The sequence below is a fragment of the Pipistrellus hanaki genome, assembly GCF_964339955.1.
Source record: "Pipistrellus hanaki genome assembly, chromosome: 19".
NCBI classification, from domain to species: Eukaryota; Metazoa; Chordata; class Mammalia; order Chiroptera; family Vespertilionidae; genus Pipistrellus; species Pipistrellus hanaki.
Genome location: NC_140521.1, coordinates 20,774,101 through 20,795,324, shown reverse-complemented (window position 1 = coordinate 20,795,324; position 21,224 = coordinate 20,774,101). Strand labels below are relative to the sequence as shown.

The following is a 21,224-nucleotide window of genomic DNA, read 5'->3' as shown; positions in this document are numbered from 1 at the left end:
AATAGCACCTTAATACATATTCTCATGAAATAAATAAAATAATAGAAGTATTAGAGTTATAAGATCTTAGAGTTTATGCTTGTCCTTTTAAAAAATTGTTTGTTTATGTAAGTGCAATAGGTGAGCACATGCCAAATGAACAGTAAACTAAAAGAGAACTGTAGGAATTCCAGAGAAAAGATCTGGCAGCTTCTGACAGAACAAATCTTCCATTAATACTTGGTTCACTAAGCTTCTCTTTAGAATGGGATGGACCGGGCCTTGTTTATTTCTTTTCCTCCTCCTCCTCCTCTCTCCCAGTCCCCTCCACCCCAACCCATACCAGTTCTCTGGCCTAGATGATCCTTCAAACAGTGTTGATGGAATTGAATAATTTTATTTCTCATACTGTGCTAGTGATGTTTAAGATGTTCCATTTATTTATTTATTTTTTTAATATATTTTATTGATGTTTTACAGAGAGGAAGGGAGAGAGACAGAGAGTTAGAAACATCGTCATCGATCAGCTGCCTCTTGCACAACCCTTACTGGGGATATGTCCGCAACCAAGGCACATGCCCTTGACCGGAATCGATCCCGGGACCCTTCAGTCCCCAAGCCAACGCTCTATCTATTGAGCCAAACCGGTCTCGGCAGATGTTCCATTTATTATATTATGCCCTGGTCAGGTGGCTCAGTTGCTCAGAGCATCATCCCTACTCCAAAAGGCTGCAGATTCTATTCCAGGTCAGGACACATACAGGAGGCAACCGATGGATGTTTCTCTCACATTGATGTGTGTGTGTGTGTGTGTGTGTGTGTGTGTCAAAAAAAAAAGAATTTTATAATTCTATAATTATAAAATTTTATAATTTTTATAATTTTTTTTCATTCTACTTTTTTATAATTTTTTATAATTTTTTATAATTTTTTTTAAAAAATTATTTTTTATAATTTTTTATTAAAAAAAAATTTTTATAATTTTTTTCATTCTACTTTTCTGTGCCTTCTGAATTTTTTCAATCAATACGCATTTTTTAATTGAAACACATCTACATGATGTTGTTGACATAAGAATGTCTAAACCTATAGAAACATGTTATGAATTTATTAGAGTTTATTTAAGCTAAACTGAGGATATGCCCAGAAGCAAAATCCCAATGGATTTAGAAAATGCTCCAGAGAATGGCAGTTTGGCAGTTCTTTTTATACATTTAGAATCAAAGGAGAAAACATAAGGAAGGTTACATGAAACCCATTGGTGGTGGATTAAGGAGGCAGAATGAAACAAAGCGGGGAAATCTCTGGTATTGGAAATCTCTGATAAGCAAAATCTAGAAACACATACTTCTTTTACTAGTACATTGGTGGGTATAGGTTAGTTAACATTTCCAGTAAATAACAATGGTATGGGGGCAATAAGATAAGAGTTTTGGTGTACCTGCTCTTGTGAGGATGGTTAAACTTCTAGGGGGGTCTAAAGGGAAGGTTACTCTGGCATTTCGAAGGTGTGACAATATAGATGCACAAGAACAGTGGACAAGGCTCACTTTTACTATGGAAGCTATAGGCCTAGGGCTTGACTACCCACCATGCCCTGCCTACTTAGTAGTTTATGATCAGATCATCATCCTGTGTGGTAACTTTTGATCATTGAGTTTGTCAGACCCCCTGAACTTGTCAGGATTTGTACATAGCCCCTTTTTCAAAGTTCACGATATTCAGACCCATTGTGAGAAGATAGGCAAAGACTAGCCTTTTGAAGATATGTGAAAAACATAATAAAATATTTTCACTCTCTAGAATGGATCTCTTAGGAGCTTTGCTAATGTATATTAAGATGTTCAGCAGCTTCTTTTGAATGGCTATTTTAGGTTGACCAAAGCGATTAAAATAAGTGGATTATGTGGCATGATGACAGTAACAAGCTATCAGTTTAGCAGCAAAGCTTTGCCCATAGTTTCTTATTTCCCTATCTGCCTGATTTCTTTCAAGAGCTGCTTTATCATGTTTTGTTTCCTTTCAGCGGAACGGAAGCCCCCTCTTTTCAACATGAATGCAATGAGTGCCTTATATCACATTGCCCAGAATGACTCCCCAACATTACAGTCTAATGAATGGTAAGATCTTATATAATTTCAAGTCTCTAAAAAAAATTGCCATATGTATTTTGCACTTTCCTTACATTTCATTTTAAATATCTGACCTGGAAAGCATTTAATTTCTTGAGAGCTTGTTTGGAGGTTCTAGCAGGGGAGTGCTGCTACTCATATCCCCTTGACTGAAGACCAGTCTTCTCCTTTAGGGGGAAGGTTGTCCTCTTCCACGGAGCACATAGCTTGGGGAAGGACACACATGGATCAGTGAGGGAGGAAGGGTCACCCGCCTAGCCAGCCAGATCAGCTGAATCAACCCTGGTGATCAATGGAGTGACAGATATAGCAGCCAGATTATCCTCACATCCCATTTCATTTCTTCATCATACATTATAGAGTGACATTGGCATTAACTACACACACACACACACACACACACACACACACATTTTATTTCTGCCCTCACTATGGCTTGTACTGTGTTCTTAAAGTGTATAGATAGTAACTGAAATTCTACAGGAAACATACCCTACTACTTTCCTAACAACTAGAGTCTCAAGTCAAGACAGTCTTGTATTGATCATCTCAGTGCTTATCACTTCTAAACAGAGATAAAGTACCCTTTGATATCATTATTTTTCCAGGTGTCATTTCTTTACTATATGTATATTTAAATCTACTGAGATAGAACATATATTATACTAGAGGTCCTATGTACTAAATTCATGCATGGGGGAGAAAGGTGTCCCTCAGCCCAGCCTGCACCCTCACTGATCTGGGATCCCTCTCACAATCTGGGACTGCTGGCTCATAACCACTCACCTGCCTGCCTGCCTGCCTGCCTAACTGCTTCTTCCTCCCAGTCTGATCGTCCCCTAATCACTCCCCTGCTGGCTTGATTGATGCCTAACTGCTCCCCTGCTGGCCCCTTTGCCCCCAACTATCCCCCTGCTGGCCCAATCACCCTCAACTACCCTCCCCTGCCAGCCTGATCTCATCCCAACTGCCCTCCCCTGCAGGCCCACTTGTCCCCAAATGCCTTCCCCTGCCAGCCTGATCTCATCCCAACTGCCCTCCCCTGCAGGCCTGATCCCTCCAACTGCCCTCCCCTGCTGGCCTGTTCACCCACAACTGCCCTCCCCTGACAGCCATCTTGTGATGACATGGGGCGGCCATCTTTGATGACGTGAAGATGTCTTGCAAAGGCGCAGGAGCCACCTAGGCTTTTATTAGTATAGATTCCAAAAATGTAATGTTCCTTGCTGAACATTATGACTTTTTTTTTTTTTTAATATTTACCCCAGGATATTTTTCCATTGGTTTTTTAGAGAGAATGAAAAAGGGGAGTTGGGGGAGTAGGGAGGAAGAGAGAGAGAAACATCGATTGGCTACCTTCCGCATGTACCCCAACTGGGATGGGGTTGCAACCTGCAACACAGGTATGTGCCCTTGTCTGGAATCAGGCCCATGACCCTTCCATGTACAGGCTGATGCTCTAACCACTGAGCCAGGGCCATTATGACTTTTTAAAAATATATATTTTATTGATTTCAGAGAGGAAGGGAGAGGGAGAGAGAGATAGAAACATCAATGAAGAGAGAGAATCATTGATTGGCTGCCTCTTGCATGCCCTCTACTGGGGATCGAGCCTGCAACGAGGCATGTAACCTTGGCTGGAATTGAACCTGGGACCTTTCAGTCCACAGGCTGATGCTCTATCCATTGAGCCAAATCAGCTAAGGCATTATAACATTTTGATAACTATTTGGGCCACAGAGTTTTAGAAAAAGGGCAATTTTAAAGAAGAGTAGTCAAAATGGAATTTTCAAGATAGGAAGTATTTCACCCAGGAAGCATATTCCTAGGTTTTCTGACTTTTATGCTTCAAATGTTACTACCTGGTTTTAGGTTGTGGGTGATGGAGGCGTTACCAACTGGTCATGAAGAGTACAGGCTTGAGACTTATGATATTATCATCTTTGGGGATAAAAATATGTTTAAAACTATTACATGTAAATATAGTATTTTTACTTCCTGATATATATTATGATTTGACCTTGATCATGTATTTAAAAATGTCTATGTGAGATAAGAGATCAACTGAAGGACTTGTATACATGCATATAAGTACAACCATTGGACACAAAACTCTGGGAAGGGAGGGTATGTATGGGAGGGTGGGGGCAATATTTAAATATGTACACAGATAATAATTTAATTTTAAAAAATAAAGAAAAAACAAAAGTCTATGTGTTGATTAACTTGAATTATCCACATTCATTAGCCAAAATAATTAATTATATATATCATAAACTTGAAAATTTAATTATCCTGATATTCCAAAAATGTTTTATTAAACATTTTATAATGTAAAATTTTCCCTGGTATGAAAATAATTTTAAGTAAGCCATGTGTTCTACAAACCTTGACATTTTTTCTTTTAATGTATTTGTACACACAGGACTGATTCTTTTAGAATATTTGTTGATTACTGCTTACAGAAAATACCTCAGGAACGACCTACGTCAGCAGAACTATTACGGGTAAGTTTTTCTTTTTTCCATCTTTTAAACTTAAGTATGTATGTATTTTTGTTGAATTTTGGGGAGTGACATTGGTTAATAAAATAATTTTTCAAATTTCTATTTAAGAGGGAAATTTAAAGTCAAGTTGTAGTGGAACATAGTAAATCATTCCTGTAGCAGCTCTTCATGACAAACTGGATTAGAAGGTGCTGCCTTGTCATTTATCCAGAGATAGGAGCTAGCCATAGAAATAGCAAGATTATCTCAATGTATGTGCCATACGTGTATTCCCTACATCCAACTCTGTTTGTAACTTTTGACAAAGAAGATTTCTATTTTCTCTGGTCATTATTGTGATATTTCTATAGTTAATATCTGTACAGACTTTCAGGACAGACTCTGCCAATGGTTTGAAGATTTTCACTTAAGTTGCTGCCAAATCTTCAGACAGTGAAGTTAGCATAGCATTCCATCGTCCATGTTGATGACAAAAGTACTATGTTAACTGCATTCATTTGATTTAAACATCATATATTTGAGAACCTCTTTTCATGTAACATTTTATTATAGAAGTTATACATAGGTGATATGTTCTGTCTATATTAGTGAAATATGTGGAAATATTTTAAAATATAAAATACCTTTTCTTTTGCCACAAAATAGCCCAGATTTCTTCAACCTTTTTCTGTATGCATGTTGTTCCATTCTTATTTGTTTTAACAAAAACTCTGAAAGATTGTATTGCCTAAATTAGTGACTTAAAAATGTTGGCCACCTTTGCAATTAAAGAGTATTTTGGTTAGGTCACAAATTCTTGGTTTTCATTTCTTTTTCTTAGAACTCTATAAACATTTCTTTATCATTTTCTGGCTTTTAGTGTTTCTGAAGAGGTAGGTCTGAAGTGGACTAGTTTTTCCACCCAAAAGTAAGTGTTTTTTTTCTTGTAGGTCATAGGCCATAGGAAAATGATGACAGAAGTAACAGGGCAGAGAACTCTACCTAACTCTCATTTGGTGTGTAGCCATCACATGTTCTAGATATGAGCTAGTCTGTATGTCTTAGCAACAGCTCCATATTTCTAGAGGGAAAAATGGCAACCAGAACAAAACATCATAATACAAGATAGAGTGGTATCTTTATTACTTTGAAGTAAGCAAAGATATTTTAAAAGGGCATGAAAAACATTACCATAAAGGGAAAAATAACTTTGGACTGTATTAAAATTAAGGGGGGGCTCAAAGAAAAATATACTACAAGGATTCAAAGATGAATTTTAAGGTAATAGGCAAGAAAGGGATATAAAAAGCAAGTGGGCAGAAGAAGTAAAGAAAGAAATGAAGTAGAAAAATGAAAACATAACATAAAAATCATAATATATCCTCCTATATAATAAAGAGGTAATATGTAAATTGACCATCACTCCCTCGCATAAGATGGCCACCCCATGTGGTCACAAAATGGATGCCACAAGATGGCTGGCAGGGGAGGGTAGTTGTGGGCAATCAGGCAAGCAAAGGAGGGCAGTTAGAGGTGACCAGGCCAGCAGTGGAAGGCAGTTTGGGGCAATTAGGCTGGTGGAGGAGGGCAGTTGGGGGTGACCAGGCTGGTGGGGGAGGGTGATCAGCTTGGCAGGCAGAAGCGGTTAGGGGCAATCAGGCAGATAGGCAGGTGAGCAGTTGGGAGCCAGCTATCCCGGTTTGTGAGAGTGATGTCCGACTACCAGTTTAGGCTCAATCCCACAGGACATCCCCCAAGGGGTCCCAGATTGGAGAGGGTGCAGGTGGGTTGAGGGACACTAAATTGTGTGCACCAGGCCTCTAGGCCTATCTAATAAAGAGAGAATATGCTAACTGACCATCACACCCTTACAAAGATGGTGGCACCCACAGCCAATAAGGAGGGAATATGCTAATTGACCGCCACACCCTCCAATATGGCAACAGCCACAGCCACAAGATGGTGGTGCCTAGTCTCCTCAGCCCCAGAGTCCCCCAGTCCCCTCAGCCCTCCAGCTGCCCAGGGCCAGCCTAAGGTGCAGGCAAGCCTCGGATGTCAGCTGACCAGCCACCCAGGGCCGGCCCAAGGCTTAGGCAACCCTCAGATGGCAGCTGCTCAGCCGACACCCAAGGTGCAGGCAAGCCTTTGATGGTGGCTGCCCAGCCACCCAAGGTCACCCAAGGTTCAGGTAACCAGGGCCGGCCAAGGCTTGCATTGCCAGCAGTGGCAGCAGCAGAGGTGTGATGGGGGTGTCACCTTCCCCTGATTGCTGGGTCACCTCCCACCCCTGAGGGCCCCACACTGTGATAGGGGGAAGGCCAGGCTGAGGGACTCCCCTCCAGTGCATGAATTTTCATACACCAGGCCTCTAGTCTATATATATAAAAGCCTAAACAACTATTTCGACCAGTTGCTATGAAGTGCACTGACCACTGGGGGCAGACACTCAATGCAAGAGCTGCCCCTTGATAGTCGGTGTGCTCCTAAAGCCAAACTCCTGTGGCTGGCCAACCTTCTGTAGTTTCTCCTCCTGGACAGCCGGCCAGCCCCAATTGGCCCTGATTGCCAGCCAGGCTAAGGGACCCCACCCATACACAAATTTGTGCACCAGGCCTCTAGTACTAATATAATAAGCAGATCCACTTAGGGTGTTTCCCGTGGTAGTTAGTCTTAGAGAAATAAAATTAAAGGCAAATGAAAAAAAAAAAATCCTAAAGATTACTATAGAAAAGATGACACATACAGAAGACAAAAGAGATCTAACATAGGCCAACCTATTATTCCTGAAGAACAAAGCAAAACACGTGGAGCAGAGGATGTTTAAAGATATACCTGAAGAAAACTTTTTTGGCAGTAAATGTTTGGATCTTTACTTGATTTGGTTTGATTTGGTCTTTATATGATACTAGAAGCCCAGCACATGAAATCGTGCAGCCTTGCCGTGCTCACAGCCCCGCCCACCCGCGCACGCAGCCCCAGCCACCCTCACCGGTCTTTGATCTTTATGGCATTAGGGCCACTGGGTTTTTATAATATAGATGGTGAGCCAAATCAAATGAGCCTCAGCCCTTATTCAATAAATATCTACTAAACTAGAGGCCCGATGCACAAAATTCATGTAAGAGTAGGCCTCCCTTCCCCTCAGCTGCCAGCACCGGGCTTCCCTCTGGCACCCAGGACCCAGGCTTTCCTTCAGCCACTGGCAGGCACCCCGGACCTGCGCTTCCCTTGTAGCCCCAGCTTCATCTGGATGGTCGTCCGGTCTTATTAACATATTATGCTTTTATTATAGATTGTCTACTGTGTGCCAAGCACTGTTTTAAGTACTAAAAATAATATAAATGTACACAAGAAAATGATAGCCTGAACTCATGGAACCTATATTCTAATGAAGGAGTATAAAAACAAATAAATATGTGATGGTATAATGTCAGGTGGTGGTAAATTATTTATAGAAAAATAAAGCAGACACAGGGACAAAGAATGGCAGAAGCTGCTGTTATGTAAAGATTAGAAAACAAAATACACACAACAGGGTGGGGAGAAGGATTGAGGAAGATTCTAACAAGAATATTCTAAACTCTGCATTGCTTTTGTTTTATTATAAAGTTTCAGATTTGCCCCTAAGTTATAGCTTCAAATTTACTAAAAAACGATTTGTTCTTATATAATTGGAAGCACAGGAGTAGCAAAATAATTTCCTTTTTCCCTTTCGTTCTCATCTTGAAATGTGCAGGCTATACTTACTTCCGGGAATCTTCAGAAAGGACTCTTCAGAGGAAGAGATATGTTATAAAAGCAGGAGCAAAAACCACAGTTTTCCTAACACCAAAGTCAGGGTGAAGAACCACAGGACATGTAGATTTTTTTTTCTCTCACAATGGTTTTGTTCCTTCTTTATATCCTTTTAAACTTACAAAGAAGTAAAACCCATTCCAAGGCCTACCACATTTCTCTCATTTTCCCAATATCTTTAAATTATAATTTCACATAAGTGAATTTTCCATATAACTGAATCATTTTCTATAAAAAACAAAACTTTTTCCTCCCACTTTTGATCACTTTCTGTGTTAAAATATAAGATATGCCTCTCTACCTTCTAAAGCAGTGGTTGCCGACCTTTCGGAACTCACAGTCCACCAGTGGTCCACGGACCACCAGTTGGCAACCACTGTTCTAAAGAATGTATAATGAACATAATTTAACTTATTGGTAGCTCAAAAACAGTAGTGCTTTGCAAACTCTTGGAGTATAAAACAACTATATGAGGGCATTGCGCCTTTTCAAATAGCCCAGAAACCTTTGTTCATTTTCATTTGGTTGGTGGAAGGGGTGTTAATCATGGAATTTCTCTCTTTCTCTACTGTCAGGCTGTCAGAGAACTGTTAAAGTGCACTTATTTTACAGCAAATATCCCTACCTCTTCCAGTTCCCAATCCTCTTTCTCCCACTTTTATTTTTTAATATATTTTATGATTTTTATATGATTTTTTACAGAAAGGAAGGGAGAGAGATAGTTAGAAACATCGATGAGAGTCATTGATCAGCTGCCTCTTGCACGCCTCCTACTGGGGATGTGCCCACAACCAAGGTACGTGCTCTTGACAGGAATCGAACCCGCGACCCTTCAGTCCGCAAGCTGACGCTCTATCCACTGAGCCAAACCGGTTTCGGCTCTTTCTTCCACTTTTATTCCCCCTTTCTAGGCCGAGAAAGCAGGAAACTGGAATATGTGTTAGAGATGATTGATAGTATTGAGGGCTGCTTATGCCCAGGAAAGTTTATGGACTTTAGGGCAGATATTTTCACTCCTCGGAGGCCCTTCTCCCTTTTTCCTTGTTGTACAACTCTGCAAAGAGGGGATGACGTTGCCAGGATTCTAACCTCTGAATAAATTTAACACCTATCACATTTTCAGTCACACACTATATATGGCCACAGAAATAGAAAACAAAATACATACAACAGTGGTGTAGAATGGGGAGGAGGATTGAGACAGATTATAACAAAAATAGTATATACTCTGCATTGCTTTTGCTTTACTTTATAGCTTCAGATTTGAAAGTTATAAGCCACTCAGCTGCTATTTAAAATTATAGTCATTGTTTTTAGCTGTAAGATAAAGTAAATATCAAGAGTTCTCAAGTAAACTCTAGGACAAAGTCCACAAAATAGGACTTGAAGAAGAGAAAAGCATTAATTATATTTATCTTTTTTAAGATTAATACAATATGAGGGACTACATGGAATGAAAATCACATCTTGTTATTTCTGCAAAATCCATAGAACTGTTTTATGTCCATTTACAACTATGTCTACATCTTGCACCTAAACATATATTTCTCATCATTATTTTTTGCTATTTTTCTCCTCCTTCAATTAGCATGACTTTGTCCGACGAGATCGGCCACTACGTGTCCTAATTGACCTCATACAGAGGACAAAAGATGCTGTTCGTGAACTAGATAACCTACAATACCGCAAAATGAAAAAAATCCTTTTCCAAGAGACACGAAATGGACCTTTGCATGAATCACAGGAGGATGAAGAAGTAGGTTCCATTATTTTAGCAGGCACTTACAAAGTATCAACTATGTGAAAAAGTCTAGACTGGGCACTATAAAAAACACTTTTGGGGATAAAAAAGGTAAGGGATGCTCTCTGCCTTAAGAGACACAGGGTTGCAAAAAAGACATTTATGAATAAACTCTTACATAAAACAAAATTTGAAAAATGTTTTAGAAGTATATCACCACACAGGGGTCCATAGTGAGGAGATAAGTCTGCTGGTAGGGATTAGTGAAGGTTGTATGAGAACATGATGTGGGGAATTTTTGACAGAAGGGCACAGGGCATTTTAGAGTCAGGAAAGTGCTATGCTTTAGAAAGATTATCCTACCAACAGAATGTAAGATGGATTTCATTGAGTGACTAGTTCATGCACAAAGAAAAAAGGGCAGTGTCAAAGGGAATGGGAACAAGAAACACTTTTGAGAAACATGGTAGAAATAGATTTGATAATGCTAGGATCTTAATGGGTATATCAATAATATCAATACCAGGAACAGAAGGAACCACGGAGAAAGAGTAGGTTTAAGGTTATTTCGGTTAGTTGCCTGTGGAGTTTAAGGGCCAAGCATGATATACCACTGGCATGGTATACAGATGGAGTTTTCAAAGGAGAGAGAACTTCCTGGTTTCTTATTCAAATAACTTGAGAAGGACTCATTGGGACAAGGGTAATGACAATCGAAACACTTGAACAGTGTCTAGCAATTGGGATATACAAATCCAGAACATAGGAAAGAAGTCTGAATAAAGGGTAGTTGGTTGGGTGTCAAGAGCTCTAAAATTATCATGAATCAAGGAGTTGATTGTAGAAGAAAATTCCATGTAAGAAAAAGAAGACCCAGGAGGTAAAGGCCTCGCAGATGTTAAGAGAGTGCAGTTTCAAGGAGGGAACAGCCAGTGCCATCAGATGCTGCCGAGAGGTCAAGTTAGACCAGAAAAAAATGTTAAGTGTTTTACAAGTAGGGCATTCTGGGTGACCTTCATAAAAGCAGTTTTGCAAGAATAGTTAAGATAAATAGAAAAATTACTATTTAGAATAAATGGGAAATGAGAAAATAGAGACAGCAGAAGTTGGATGTTTTAAGATTTATAAATATGGCTGAGAAGGAAAAGTGACAAAGGGCAGTATGTAAAGAGGCACATAAATAAGGGGCAGAGCTTTTTAGATTTACATGCAGGCAGAAGGAGCCAAGCCAGAGGCATCAAAGATAGAGGGAAGAGATATAGTTAAAGAAGTGGGATCTCTGGAAGTGCTTAGGATGGGAGCAAGAGTATTTGAGAATGGATTAGTCTATCTAAAACTCTATCAAAAGGAGGAAAGGAATGGTGAATCTTATTTTAGCTTTCTGATATAAAATAAAACAAAATTTTTACATCAATAATTATAAAATAAAATCCAGAAAGCTGAATTGGACAATTAGCTCTCGTGATTGCATATATACAAATGATTCTCCTTAAATGGGAAAATAAATCTATTAAAAATATAATGTATTTTCTAACATTTTAAATTACCCCATTACCTACCTATGCCAGTGATTCCCTACATTGCCAACTAATAATTCTTTAAAATTATATATGTACATATGCTTCTTCAAAAATAGGGTTTATTTGGAACTAAGTTGCTTTAATTATACTATTTAATCTTATATCAAAAGATATCATTGTGATGGATAAATTATATCTTCTGATTATTTTACCACTTCTCAAATAGTAGTCTTTAGACTAGTAGTGATGAATACCAGTATTATTTAACAGATATATTTAATAAGATTACAGAATTAAGCATGATAGAATTGCTTAAGGGAGGCAGAATTTAATTACCTATCCAGGACAGTAGAATTAATAATATCCATGCTTAGCTATGAAGTTACTCAGTAATGACTTGCAAAGGAGTACGTTGCTTGTCAAATCTCTGAAAACTCTTTTTATTCTATTTTAGTTTCAAGTGACCACTGCCATATTTGCAAATATCCTAGAGGTCACCTGTCGCCTGCAGTCTTTCTCTAGCACCCTGATGATCCTGGAGTTGTCTTACAAACCTGGCCTGATTCTGCTTATTAAATAGCAATACAATAGTATGCTAGTTGCATATGACAGGGATAGCAGCATTAGGAGCCTTATGACTCATGTCCAGAATGGCCCCTGGGGAAGGCATAGAGTGAATTTGAGATGTCTGAAAATAGTGGGGGAGTAGTGGAGCCACTACATAAAAAGTTTATCTTTGCAGATTTGGCAGAAAAGCAACCTGGCACTGCAAAATTGAGTGTGCTTAATAGCTTAGTCAATGGATTGGCACTTTATCTCCAGTCATTTTTTTTTTTTAACCCGATGCCCCATTTTTATAGGACAGCGAACATGGAAGCAGCCTGAGCAGGGAAGTGGACAGCCTGGGGAGCAACCATTCTATCCCAAGCATGTCTGTGAGCACAGGCAGCCAGAGCAGCAGTGTGAATAGCATGCCGGAGGTCATGGATGAGAGCAGCTCTGAACTTGTCATGATGCATGATGACGAAAGCACAGTAAATTCCAGTTCCTCTGTTGTGCATAAGAAGGTAGGTGTCACACTCCCCTTCAGAGCTCTAGGCTTTGTCAATCATAGTTAAGCTGCCTCAGGTCACTTAGCATTTTTTACAACTGACGCATGGGACTAAACTTAACACTGGATACATTCTCTTGTAGTAAAAAGGTAACGAATGACCATGTAAGCTACATCTGTACCTATTTCTTTATCTTCCTTTCCTTGTTATTCTGAAGTCTACCGCCATCTAGAAGTAAAAGTTTTAAAATCTACAAATCTCCAAGTCAAAGAAACCAGTAAGTCCCTCTCTAAACCAATAACCTTAATACTGCAGACCTTGAAAATTTCCTGTGTAAAACCTTTGGGTGTGCTCTTTTAGAAGAATGCTTTTGCAGAGTATGCTTCTTAATGGATATTCCCAAGATACTATGTGTTTTAGAAGCACTTTCTACTCTTTTCTGTTGTTTCTTGTATTTATTGTTTCTAATTCTTCTAAGACTGGTTCTCTGTCACCTTAAATACTATATTCTCACTTTTGAAAAAATGGCTCTGTTTTTTATTTTTACTTTACTTTTCCAACTGAAGAGTTTCATTTCATACAAGTCTATTATGATTCATGAGTTGAAATACTTTATAAAAAAAATTAAGCTTCTTTTAAAGCAATTTCTGTAACATGAGTGTTTCACAGAATTATCAATAATTTTTTGGAGGAATTCCCAAAAGTGTTTTGAGTGACCTTAAGGAAGAAGTTCACAGAATGAAATTATAGAGGGAAAAAATTCCTTATAATTTTGTTCTTATTAGGTATATATATTTTAATCCTCATCCAAGGATATTTTTTCCTTTGATTATCCGAGAAAGTGGAAGAGAGAGGGAAAGACAGAGAGAAACATCAATGTGAGAGAAACACATCAATTGGTTGCCTCCTGCATGATTCCCAACAGGGCCCCGGGCTGGGGAGGAGCCTGCCCTTGGTATGTGCCCTTGTTCAGAATTGAACACAGGACCCTTCTGTCCACAGGCCAACACCTATCCACTGAGCAAAACTGGCTAGGGCCTTATTTGGTATATTTGAGGTGTATATGTACTTATTTTAATAAATGGCAACAATCACATTCTCATTCTAGTAGGAGAGCATATTAAAGAATTTTTTCACTTCTATTTGTTGTGCATTATTCTTGGGAAGAAAAGAAAATTAAGCAGGTAACGATGAAGGGCAGGAAAAAAATATATTGGTCCCTGGCTGTGAATAATGGAGGGATATATATTTATTTTCTGAACTGATTAACTTATTCATTTATTAAACTAATACTGGTGGGGACCTCTATTATGTGCCAGGAACTATGGTAGGCCCTGTGGATACAGAGGAAATAAAACAGACATAGTGTTTTCATAGAGCTTATTATCTGTAGGGGAGATTAAGCAAATAATCATACTAATAACTATATCATGTAATTATGAAACTTGCTCTGGGTAAGAGGAGGATTTAATCTAGCAGGGAGTAGTGGAAAGCCTATCTAATAAAGTGACATTTAAGCTAAAACTTTAAGGACAAGTGGAAGGTAGGTAACTTGGGGTTACCAACATGTGCAATGGAGGTGAGTCCGAAAGCAACATGTGCAAAGTACTAGAGACAAAAAGAACTTTGTATGTTCAAGGAAGGAGGGGAAAGGTCAGAGAGTTTAGAGCTTGGTGAACTATGTGAAGAGTCAATTGAGAGCAGAAAGACAACAAGGACCCAGATTATCAGAAAGCCATGGAAAGGAGTGATATCAAACAAACGCAGAAACGTGCTAAGAGTCCAGCATTGCCAGCTGGCCTTCTTTGAATACAGGCAAGTGATCATATACTTGCAGGGTAGAAAAGAAGGTTCTGTGAGGCTCTCTTTTTGTAAATTTTATTGATTTTTTACAGAGAGGAAGGGAGAGAGCTAGAAACTTCAATGAGAGAGAAACATCAACCAGCTGCCTCTTGCACACCCCCTACCAGGGATGTGCCCGCAACCAACGCACATGCCCTTGACTGGAATCGAACCTGGGACCTTTCAGTCTGCAGACCAACGCTCTACCGCTGAGCCAAACCAGTTTCAGTGAGGCTCTCTTTTTGGAAGGAGCTTTCATGGATGCTGACATCTGGCTCTGTCTGTTTCCTCTAAGGCTCCATGGGTATAGATAGCAAAAGAAGAGACATTCTGTTGGATTGTTTTACTCTAGGACCTCTTAAATGGGAACTCAGAATTAGAAGAAAGATGCTACTAGTATAATCAATAAGAAGGAAGACCCTGATCTCAAACTCATTGAGGGTTTTCATTTTCATTTTGGTATGCTGGTACAGAGCTTACTTGTGATGATGTGGGTCTTTTAATACCTTTTCCTTCCTGGTGTAATCACTTAAGAAGAATAAATGTTAATTTATTTGTTACACACACAAAAATGTCAGGTAGAATTAAGTTATATAATGTATTTTATTATTATTATTATTATTATTATTATTATTATTATTAGATAGAGGAAATGTGATGGAAGAAAATGGAAAAACCTTTTTAAATAAAACGTTGAATGAGTTAACTTATTCTACTCTGGGTACATACCCAAAAGAATTGAAAACAGGATCTCAAAGAAATGTCTATACACCTCTGTTCATAATAGCATTATTCATATTAGCTGAAGCAACCCAACTATCCATCAGTGGATGAATGGATAAGCAAAATGTGGTACACACATACAATGGAATAGTCTTCAGCTTTGAAAAAGAAAAGTAATCATACACACACACACACACACACACACACACACACACGCACGCACTATTGATTTCAGAGAGGATGGGAGAGGGAGAGAGAGAAACATTAATGATGAGAGAATCATTGATCGGCTTCCTTATGCATGCCCCACACTGAGGATCAAGCCCACAACCCAGGCATGTGCCCTTGACCAGAATCAAACCCAGGACTCTTCATTCCACAGGCCAACACTCTATCCACTGAGCCAAACCAACTAGAGCAGAAAGGAAACCCTGACATGTACTACAACATGGATAACCATGGAGACATTATGCTAAGTGAAATATGCTACTCACAAAGATAAATATTGTATGATTGCACTTATATAAAGTACTTAGGGTAGTCAAAATCATAGAGGCAGAAAGTAGAATGGTTGGTTGCCAGGGGGTTGGGAGAGGAGAGAAATGGGGAATTATTGTTTAATGAGAATAGAGTCATGGTTATTTTAATATGTATTTTACCACAATAAAAATAGGAAAATACATATAAGTAGACTATAAAATAGAGCATACTATATATGAAACTTTAATGTTAAATATGATATACCGGTGCTTAAAAATATTTCATCTTTAAACACAATAGAAACAAAAAAATATTTAGATAGTTTATATTTGTTGGTTCACTTGAATTCCTAAAAGTTTTTTACTTTAAGAACATAAATGAAATAGGATCTGAAACTCTCAATAAAAACATTTATATAATGGACTATAGGAATGAGGAAACTATAATTCTATCTGCCACTGTTAATTTTTCTTTACTTTGGATAAGTCACAACTTCTTTGGGCCTCAGTTACTCCATCTGTAAAATTAAGAGTTATTCTGTATGATTTCAAAGATCCCTTCCAGCTATAAAATTTTGTGCTCCAATTTCTGTAATATTTAAAGAAGCAAATCTCTAATGTGACCCTCAAGCTATTTTGTAGCGGTACCTTGGGAGCAAGCCTTATCCACACCTCCCTCAGGACAAGTTCTGCTTCATCTCTTACGTTATATATTTGGATTCCACTTAATATTTCACTTGCAAAGGGTTGGGTTTTTTGTTTTATTTTGTTTTCAAAAAGCCACTCCTGTGATCATTTCCTTTTTCTCCATGCAGATGGGATACTAAGTACAATATATTACATGTAAGTAACATTGATGTCACAGGTTGGATTCTCCAGGAAGTAGAGCTGAGATGATTTATCACAACAGGTTTTTTTAATTTTATTAGGCACTTCTTTTGGGATGAATACTTCTGGAAGGGAAGAGAAGGAAGCAACACTTATGAGAGGGCAAAGTTGAATTGAGATGTAGGCCCAATGGCAGCCTCAATCAACTCCCCAGGGAGCTCTGAAGTTAAAATGGTTCTTTAGAGTTGGGCCAGAGTGGCCAGGCCTTGATATCCCAACCTAGATCAGTCAATGAAATGAGCAATGGGGAGGGTATGAACTTGGCCAAAGCTGCCCTCTGCAGCTGAAGCAGTTCCTCAAAAAGCTGACAGCCAAAGACCACTGCCAGCAGCATGTCCTTCCTTAAAGGAGGTGGTATACTTCTGAGGCTATCATCATTTGTGACCACAAAGGTTATTTAGAAAGAAAGCAATCAATATTCTTATGCAAAATATTTACCAGTTTTGTACGAGTCCAGGTCCAGAATCTTAGTAAAGCCTATATATCACTAAATTATATTATAAACAATGTTCTATCCATTATCTTATTATCTCATTTTATTTTCATTTAAAAAATATATTTTATTGATTTTAGAGAGGAAGGGAGAAGGAGAGAGATAAAAACATCAATTATGGAGAGAATCTTTGATAGTTAAACATTATGCTATTTTGGTTCACTGAGTATAATGTATTAAAAGTGTTAAATAATCTTAAGTATTATCTTTATGGTTTGAAAGAGTTAAGTGAATAGAGCTTCTCCAATAATAATTCTCAGTAAGAACATACTTAATAAATATGAACATCCAAGAATAAGGGTGAGGAAGTTTTTGCTCCCCTGGATGGTTGCAATTAAGCAAACATACCCTAAATTAGTCAAGTCATATATATGAAATAGATGATCATTTTATATAGGGAGTAACTTTTTATTATTATTGCTTTCATAGAGGAAGGGAGAGGAAAAGAGAGAGATACATCAATGATGAGAGAGAATCATTGATCAGCTGCCTCCTGCATGCCTCCTGCTGGGGATCGAGCCCACAACACAGGCATTCCTGACCAGGAATTGAACCATGACCTCCTGGTTCATAGGTCAATGCTCAACCACTGAGTCACACCAGCCAAGCTAGGAAGTAAGTTTTTAAAGGCCACATATACCTAGTAAGAGTGTGACTTGCAATTAACTGCTCTGTAAAGATGCCCTGATTTTAGCAGGACAGTTCTATCTCTTAGCCGCAAAAATGTAAAGTGGGACACTGAAAATTTCCTCTGACATCAGAATTTGAGGTTACTTCTTCCTCCCTAGTCTTTGCCACTACTCTGGTCTTCCCCAGGCACTGAAAGGATACTAATTGAATCTTCCTTTTGAGCAAGAATGATTTGATAAATCTAAAAGTATGTCCTGACAAAATAAACTTTATACACTTACTTATTTTCCCCTTGCTAGTGTTACCACTCTGCTTTTTCCAGTAACAAGAATATCACCGCCCTAACCTGTTTGGCTCTGTGGATAGAGTGTTGACCTGTGGACTCAAGGGTCCTAAGTTCAATTCTGGTCAAAAGCATGTTCCTTGGTTGCGGGCACATCCCCAGTAGGGGTTGTGTGAAAGGTAGCTAATTGATATTTCTCTCTCATAGATGTTTCTAACTCTCTATCCCTCTTCCTTCCTCTCTGTAAAAAAAAAAAAAAAAAAAAAATCAACAAAATGAATATTAAAAAAAAAAAAATCACCATTTCTCTAGACCGGCAGTTCCTCAAGGACCTCTCTCATCACCTACTGCCCATCAGTGTCTGTCACATAGTAAGCACTCAATAAATGTTTTGTGAACTTTTATAGGAAACAACTCTGCACCCCAATTCTTAATTATTCACAAGTGGTTATAGTGTAAACCCTTAATCCAGATTAGTTTTTGGCTGTCACCTAACTTGCTCCTGAGCCTCCACTCTACTCCTTAAAATCAGTGGGAATATAGCAGAAGCAAGCAGCTTTTAATACCATCCTAAGCAGCAAAGTCTAAGCCACTATTTTAAGTGGGAATAGAGAGAGCAACAAAGTCTGTTTTCTTAATTTGTCAACTAAAAGGTATACTTTGTTTTGATAAAGTATAAAATGAGTTATCTTTGCCTGCTGCTGCCTTCTATTCATATAGCTCATTACACTTTCATATATTAAAAGTTTTCTGCATTTATTTGTTATTTTAGATATCCCTAAAGAACTCTAGTCATCATGGCCCCCTTTCAGCAATTATTTCTAAAAATCATTCTATCCTAATTCCTAAAGCTTTACTTGGCCCTTCTTATGAGTCAGTTTTTTCCCTTCTTTAAAAAAAGAACAGCTCTGACCAATTTTGTGGAAGAAAAAAAAAAATGTCCTTGAGGGAATAGGATGTTCTAGTTTAATTTTCCCTTGCTTCAGTTGCCTTTCCTATTATTTTTGCTGAAGAGCAGGGCGGTTCTTTGACTCTTCAACTCACATTTGGCAAAGTAAAAGTAAATTAACATATGAAGGTAAAGTTTCTTACACAGATCGCTCTGCACACCACCTCACTATAGTAACATCTGTATCCTCAGTGTTCTGCTAGTCACTTTCCTTCCTAATGGCTATCCTTCCAGCTTAAGGTAACCTTTCTCATCTTCTCCCCTTCCTCTATCCCCAGGTTTTGACAGTTACACCTGCCTAGGAAATAATTTAATAATTTTGAAATGAACAAAACAAAAGAGCTGGTGGGTTTGCCGATCCTTTCTCCACAGCATGAAAAGTGTTAGAATCTAGAGAAAGGTTTCTTGTCACCAGATAAAACCATTATTAGGTTCCACCGTGTAAAGGTGTGTGTGTGTGTGTGTGTGTGTGTGACTATTTTACAACTTTCTTGAAGTATAGAGTGACAGGTTTTTGTGAAATACAGATTTTAATTTTGTTAATAATAAAGAGAAAATGCCACTTTTCTAACATCTCAGACCTATATTTTTTAACTTATTTATTCAGCAAACATTTACTGAATGCCTACTAGTTATCAAGCAATATGCTCGGTGCTAGAGTGACTGAGATTTTTCAAACCACATTTACTCTGCCTTCAAAAATCCCACAATTTCTTGCATAAATAAGTAAATGTGTTGAGTAGTATGATAAAGGCATACCCAAAACTTAGAGTTGATAGGAGTGATTTCTAGAATTAATTTCAAGTTAGGCTCTAAACAAGGGGCTACACCATAAATCTTCATTTTAGAAGCATAACTATTCAGACATTTAGGGAAAAACTTCTAACTAAAAGTAAAGCCCCATTATCCAGGGTGTTATAGTAAACAGTGCATGCCTCATGTTTCACATACTTTACTATGTTGTATAAAAGTTCAATTCTTTTGACTAAAGATTTGGAACAGATATTACACCAGCTTATTTTTTAATCTGAAGAAGTTTTATTTTTTATGATGAAAGAATGTTATAAATTTACCAAGATAATATAGATTTACTTAAAATTGGTCCCAGATCATATTGGTATTTCAAAAATCTAGTTTGTTTGTTCCTGGATGATAATGTTTTAAAGATAAATTATAACCAACATACGTATTTATTTTTTAAGCAATATTTTTAATGGTTTTGGAAACAATTAAAATCACCTGAGGATATGGGTGTGTTTTTTTTAATTCTTATTTTTTTAGAGAGAGAGAGAGAAGCATACACGCCCTTACCGCAAACCTGAAACCTAGGAATGTGCTCTGACCAGAAATCAAACCTGCAACCTTTCGGTGTGTAGGACAATGCTCCAACCAACTGAGCCATACCAGCCAGGGCTATTATGTCTTGATAAAGTAGAAAATGATAACTGCTCTTCGTATTCTAAAACCATTCTTCAACATCAAAGAAGATGGCCCTTCCATCATTTGTAAATAATCTTCATAGGTGCCTAACTGCATAAAATAGCAAACTCACCTTTTCCACTATTAGTCTTAAAATGTGTTTTATTCAGAAATTCTGGGAGCCAAGTGTAGTCATTTTCAAAGGGACTGGTTGCTAAAGGGACAATAACCAATAGACAGTATATCCTGGTGAAGTTTATAGTTTAATTTGCTCATACTTGCTTCTCAAGTCATATTTCCCCATTTTAATGGCTTCATTATTTAAGTTGTCTTCAGAGTTTTGAACTTGTTTTATGCAAAGGAATGACTGTTTTAAAATTCACTATGTATGTGAAATGGATACCTACTCATTTGCCCCACTTTGTGATCTCATGCATACCTTAATGTTGGTGATCTATTATGAAACTGCTATGGAAAACTAAACACGCTTTTTTGTAAAAAGAAAATAAATAAGGGTATTAAGTAAAGAAACAGCATTATATTTAAAATGTATTAAAATTTTGTATCTATTCTTCAGACTAACTTCTAAAATAGCATTATTATAAAAATAGATCTTACTGGCTTAATTAGCTATATGTCAACCAAAATCACTATGATTTTGAGTTTTCACTTGGTCCAGTGTATTCCAAGATCCTTGAGTTTAAAAACTTAGCTGATAGAATGTGACTTTTAATTTGGTAAGCAGGATCCTAATTCAAAAGTGTTCATTTCTATATTAGAAAAATTAAAGAAATAATATTAAAATTATACACA

General features: G+C 37.8%; 1 protein-coding gene across 5 annotated transcripts in view; it reads left to right on the top strand.

Annotated features, from left to right (window-relative positions):
• TAOK3 (TAO kinase 3) overlaps positions 1-21,224 on the top strand; it is a 500,481-nt gene that overhangs the window by 442,892 nt on the left and 36,365 nt on the right. For all 5 annotated transcript variants that reach the window (XM_084868276.1, XM_084868272.1, XM_084868273.1 and 2 more), the window contains 4 exons: positions 2,006-2,099; positions 4,537-4,618; positions 9,981-10,148; positions 12,514-12,720. In XM_084868276.1, coding sequence (XP_084724402.1) covers positions 2,006-2,099; positions 4,537-4,618; positions 9,981-10,148; positions 12,514-12,720 — 551 coding nt within the window. The remainder of the gene's footprint in view (positions 1-2,005; positions 2,100-4,536; positions 4,619-9,980; positions 10,149-12,513; positions 12,721-21,224) is intronic.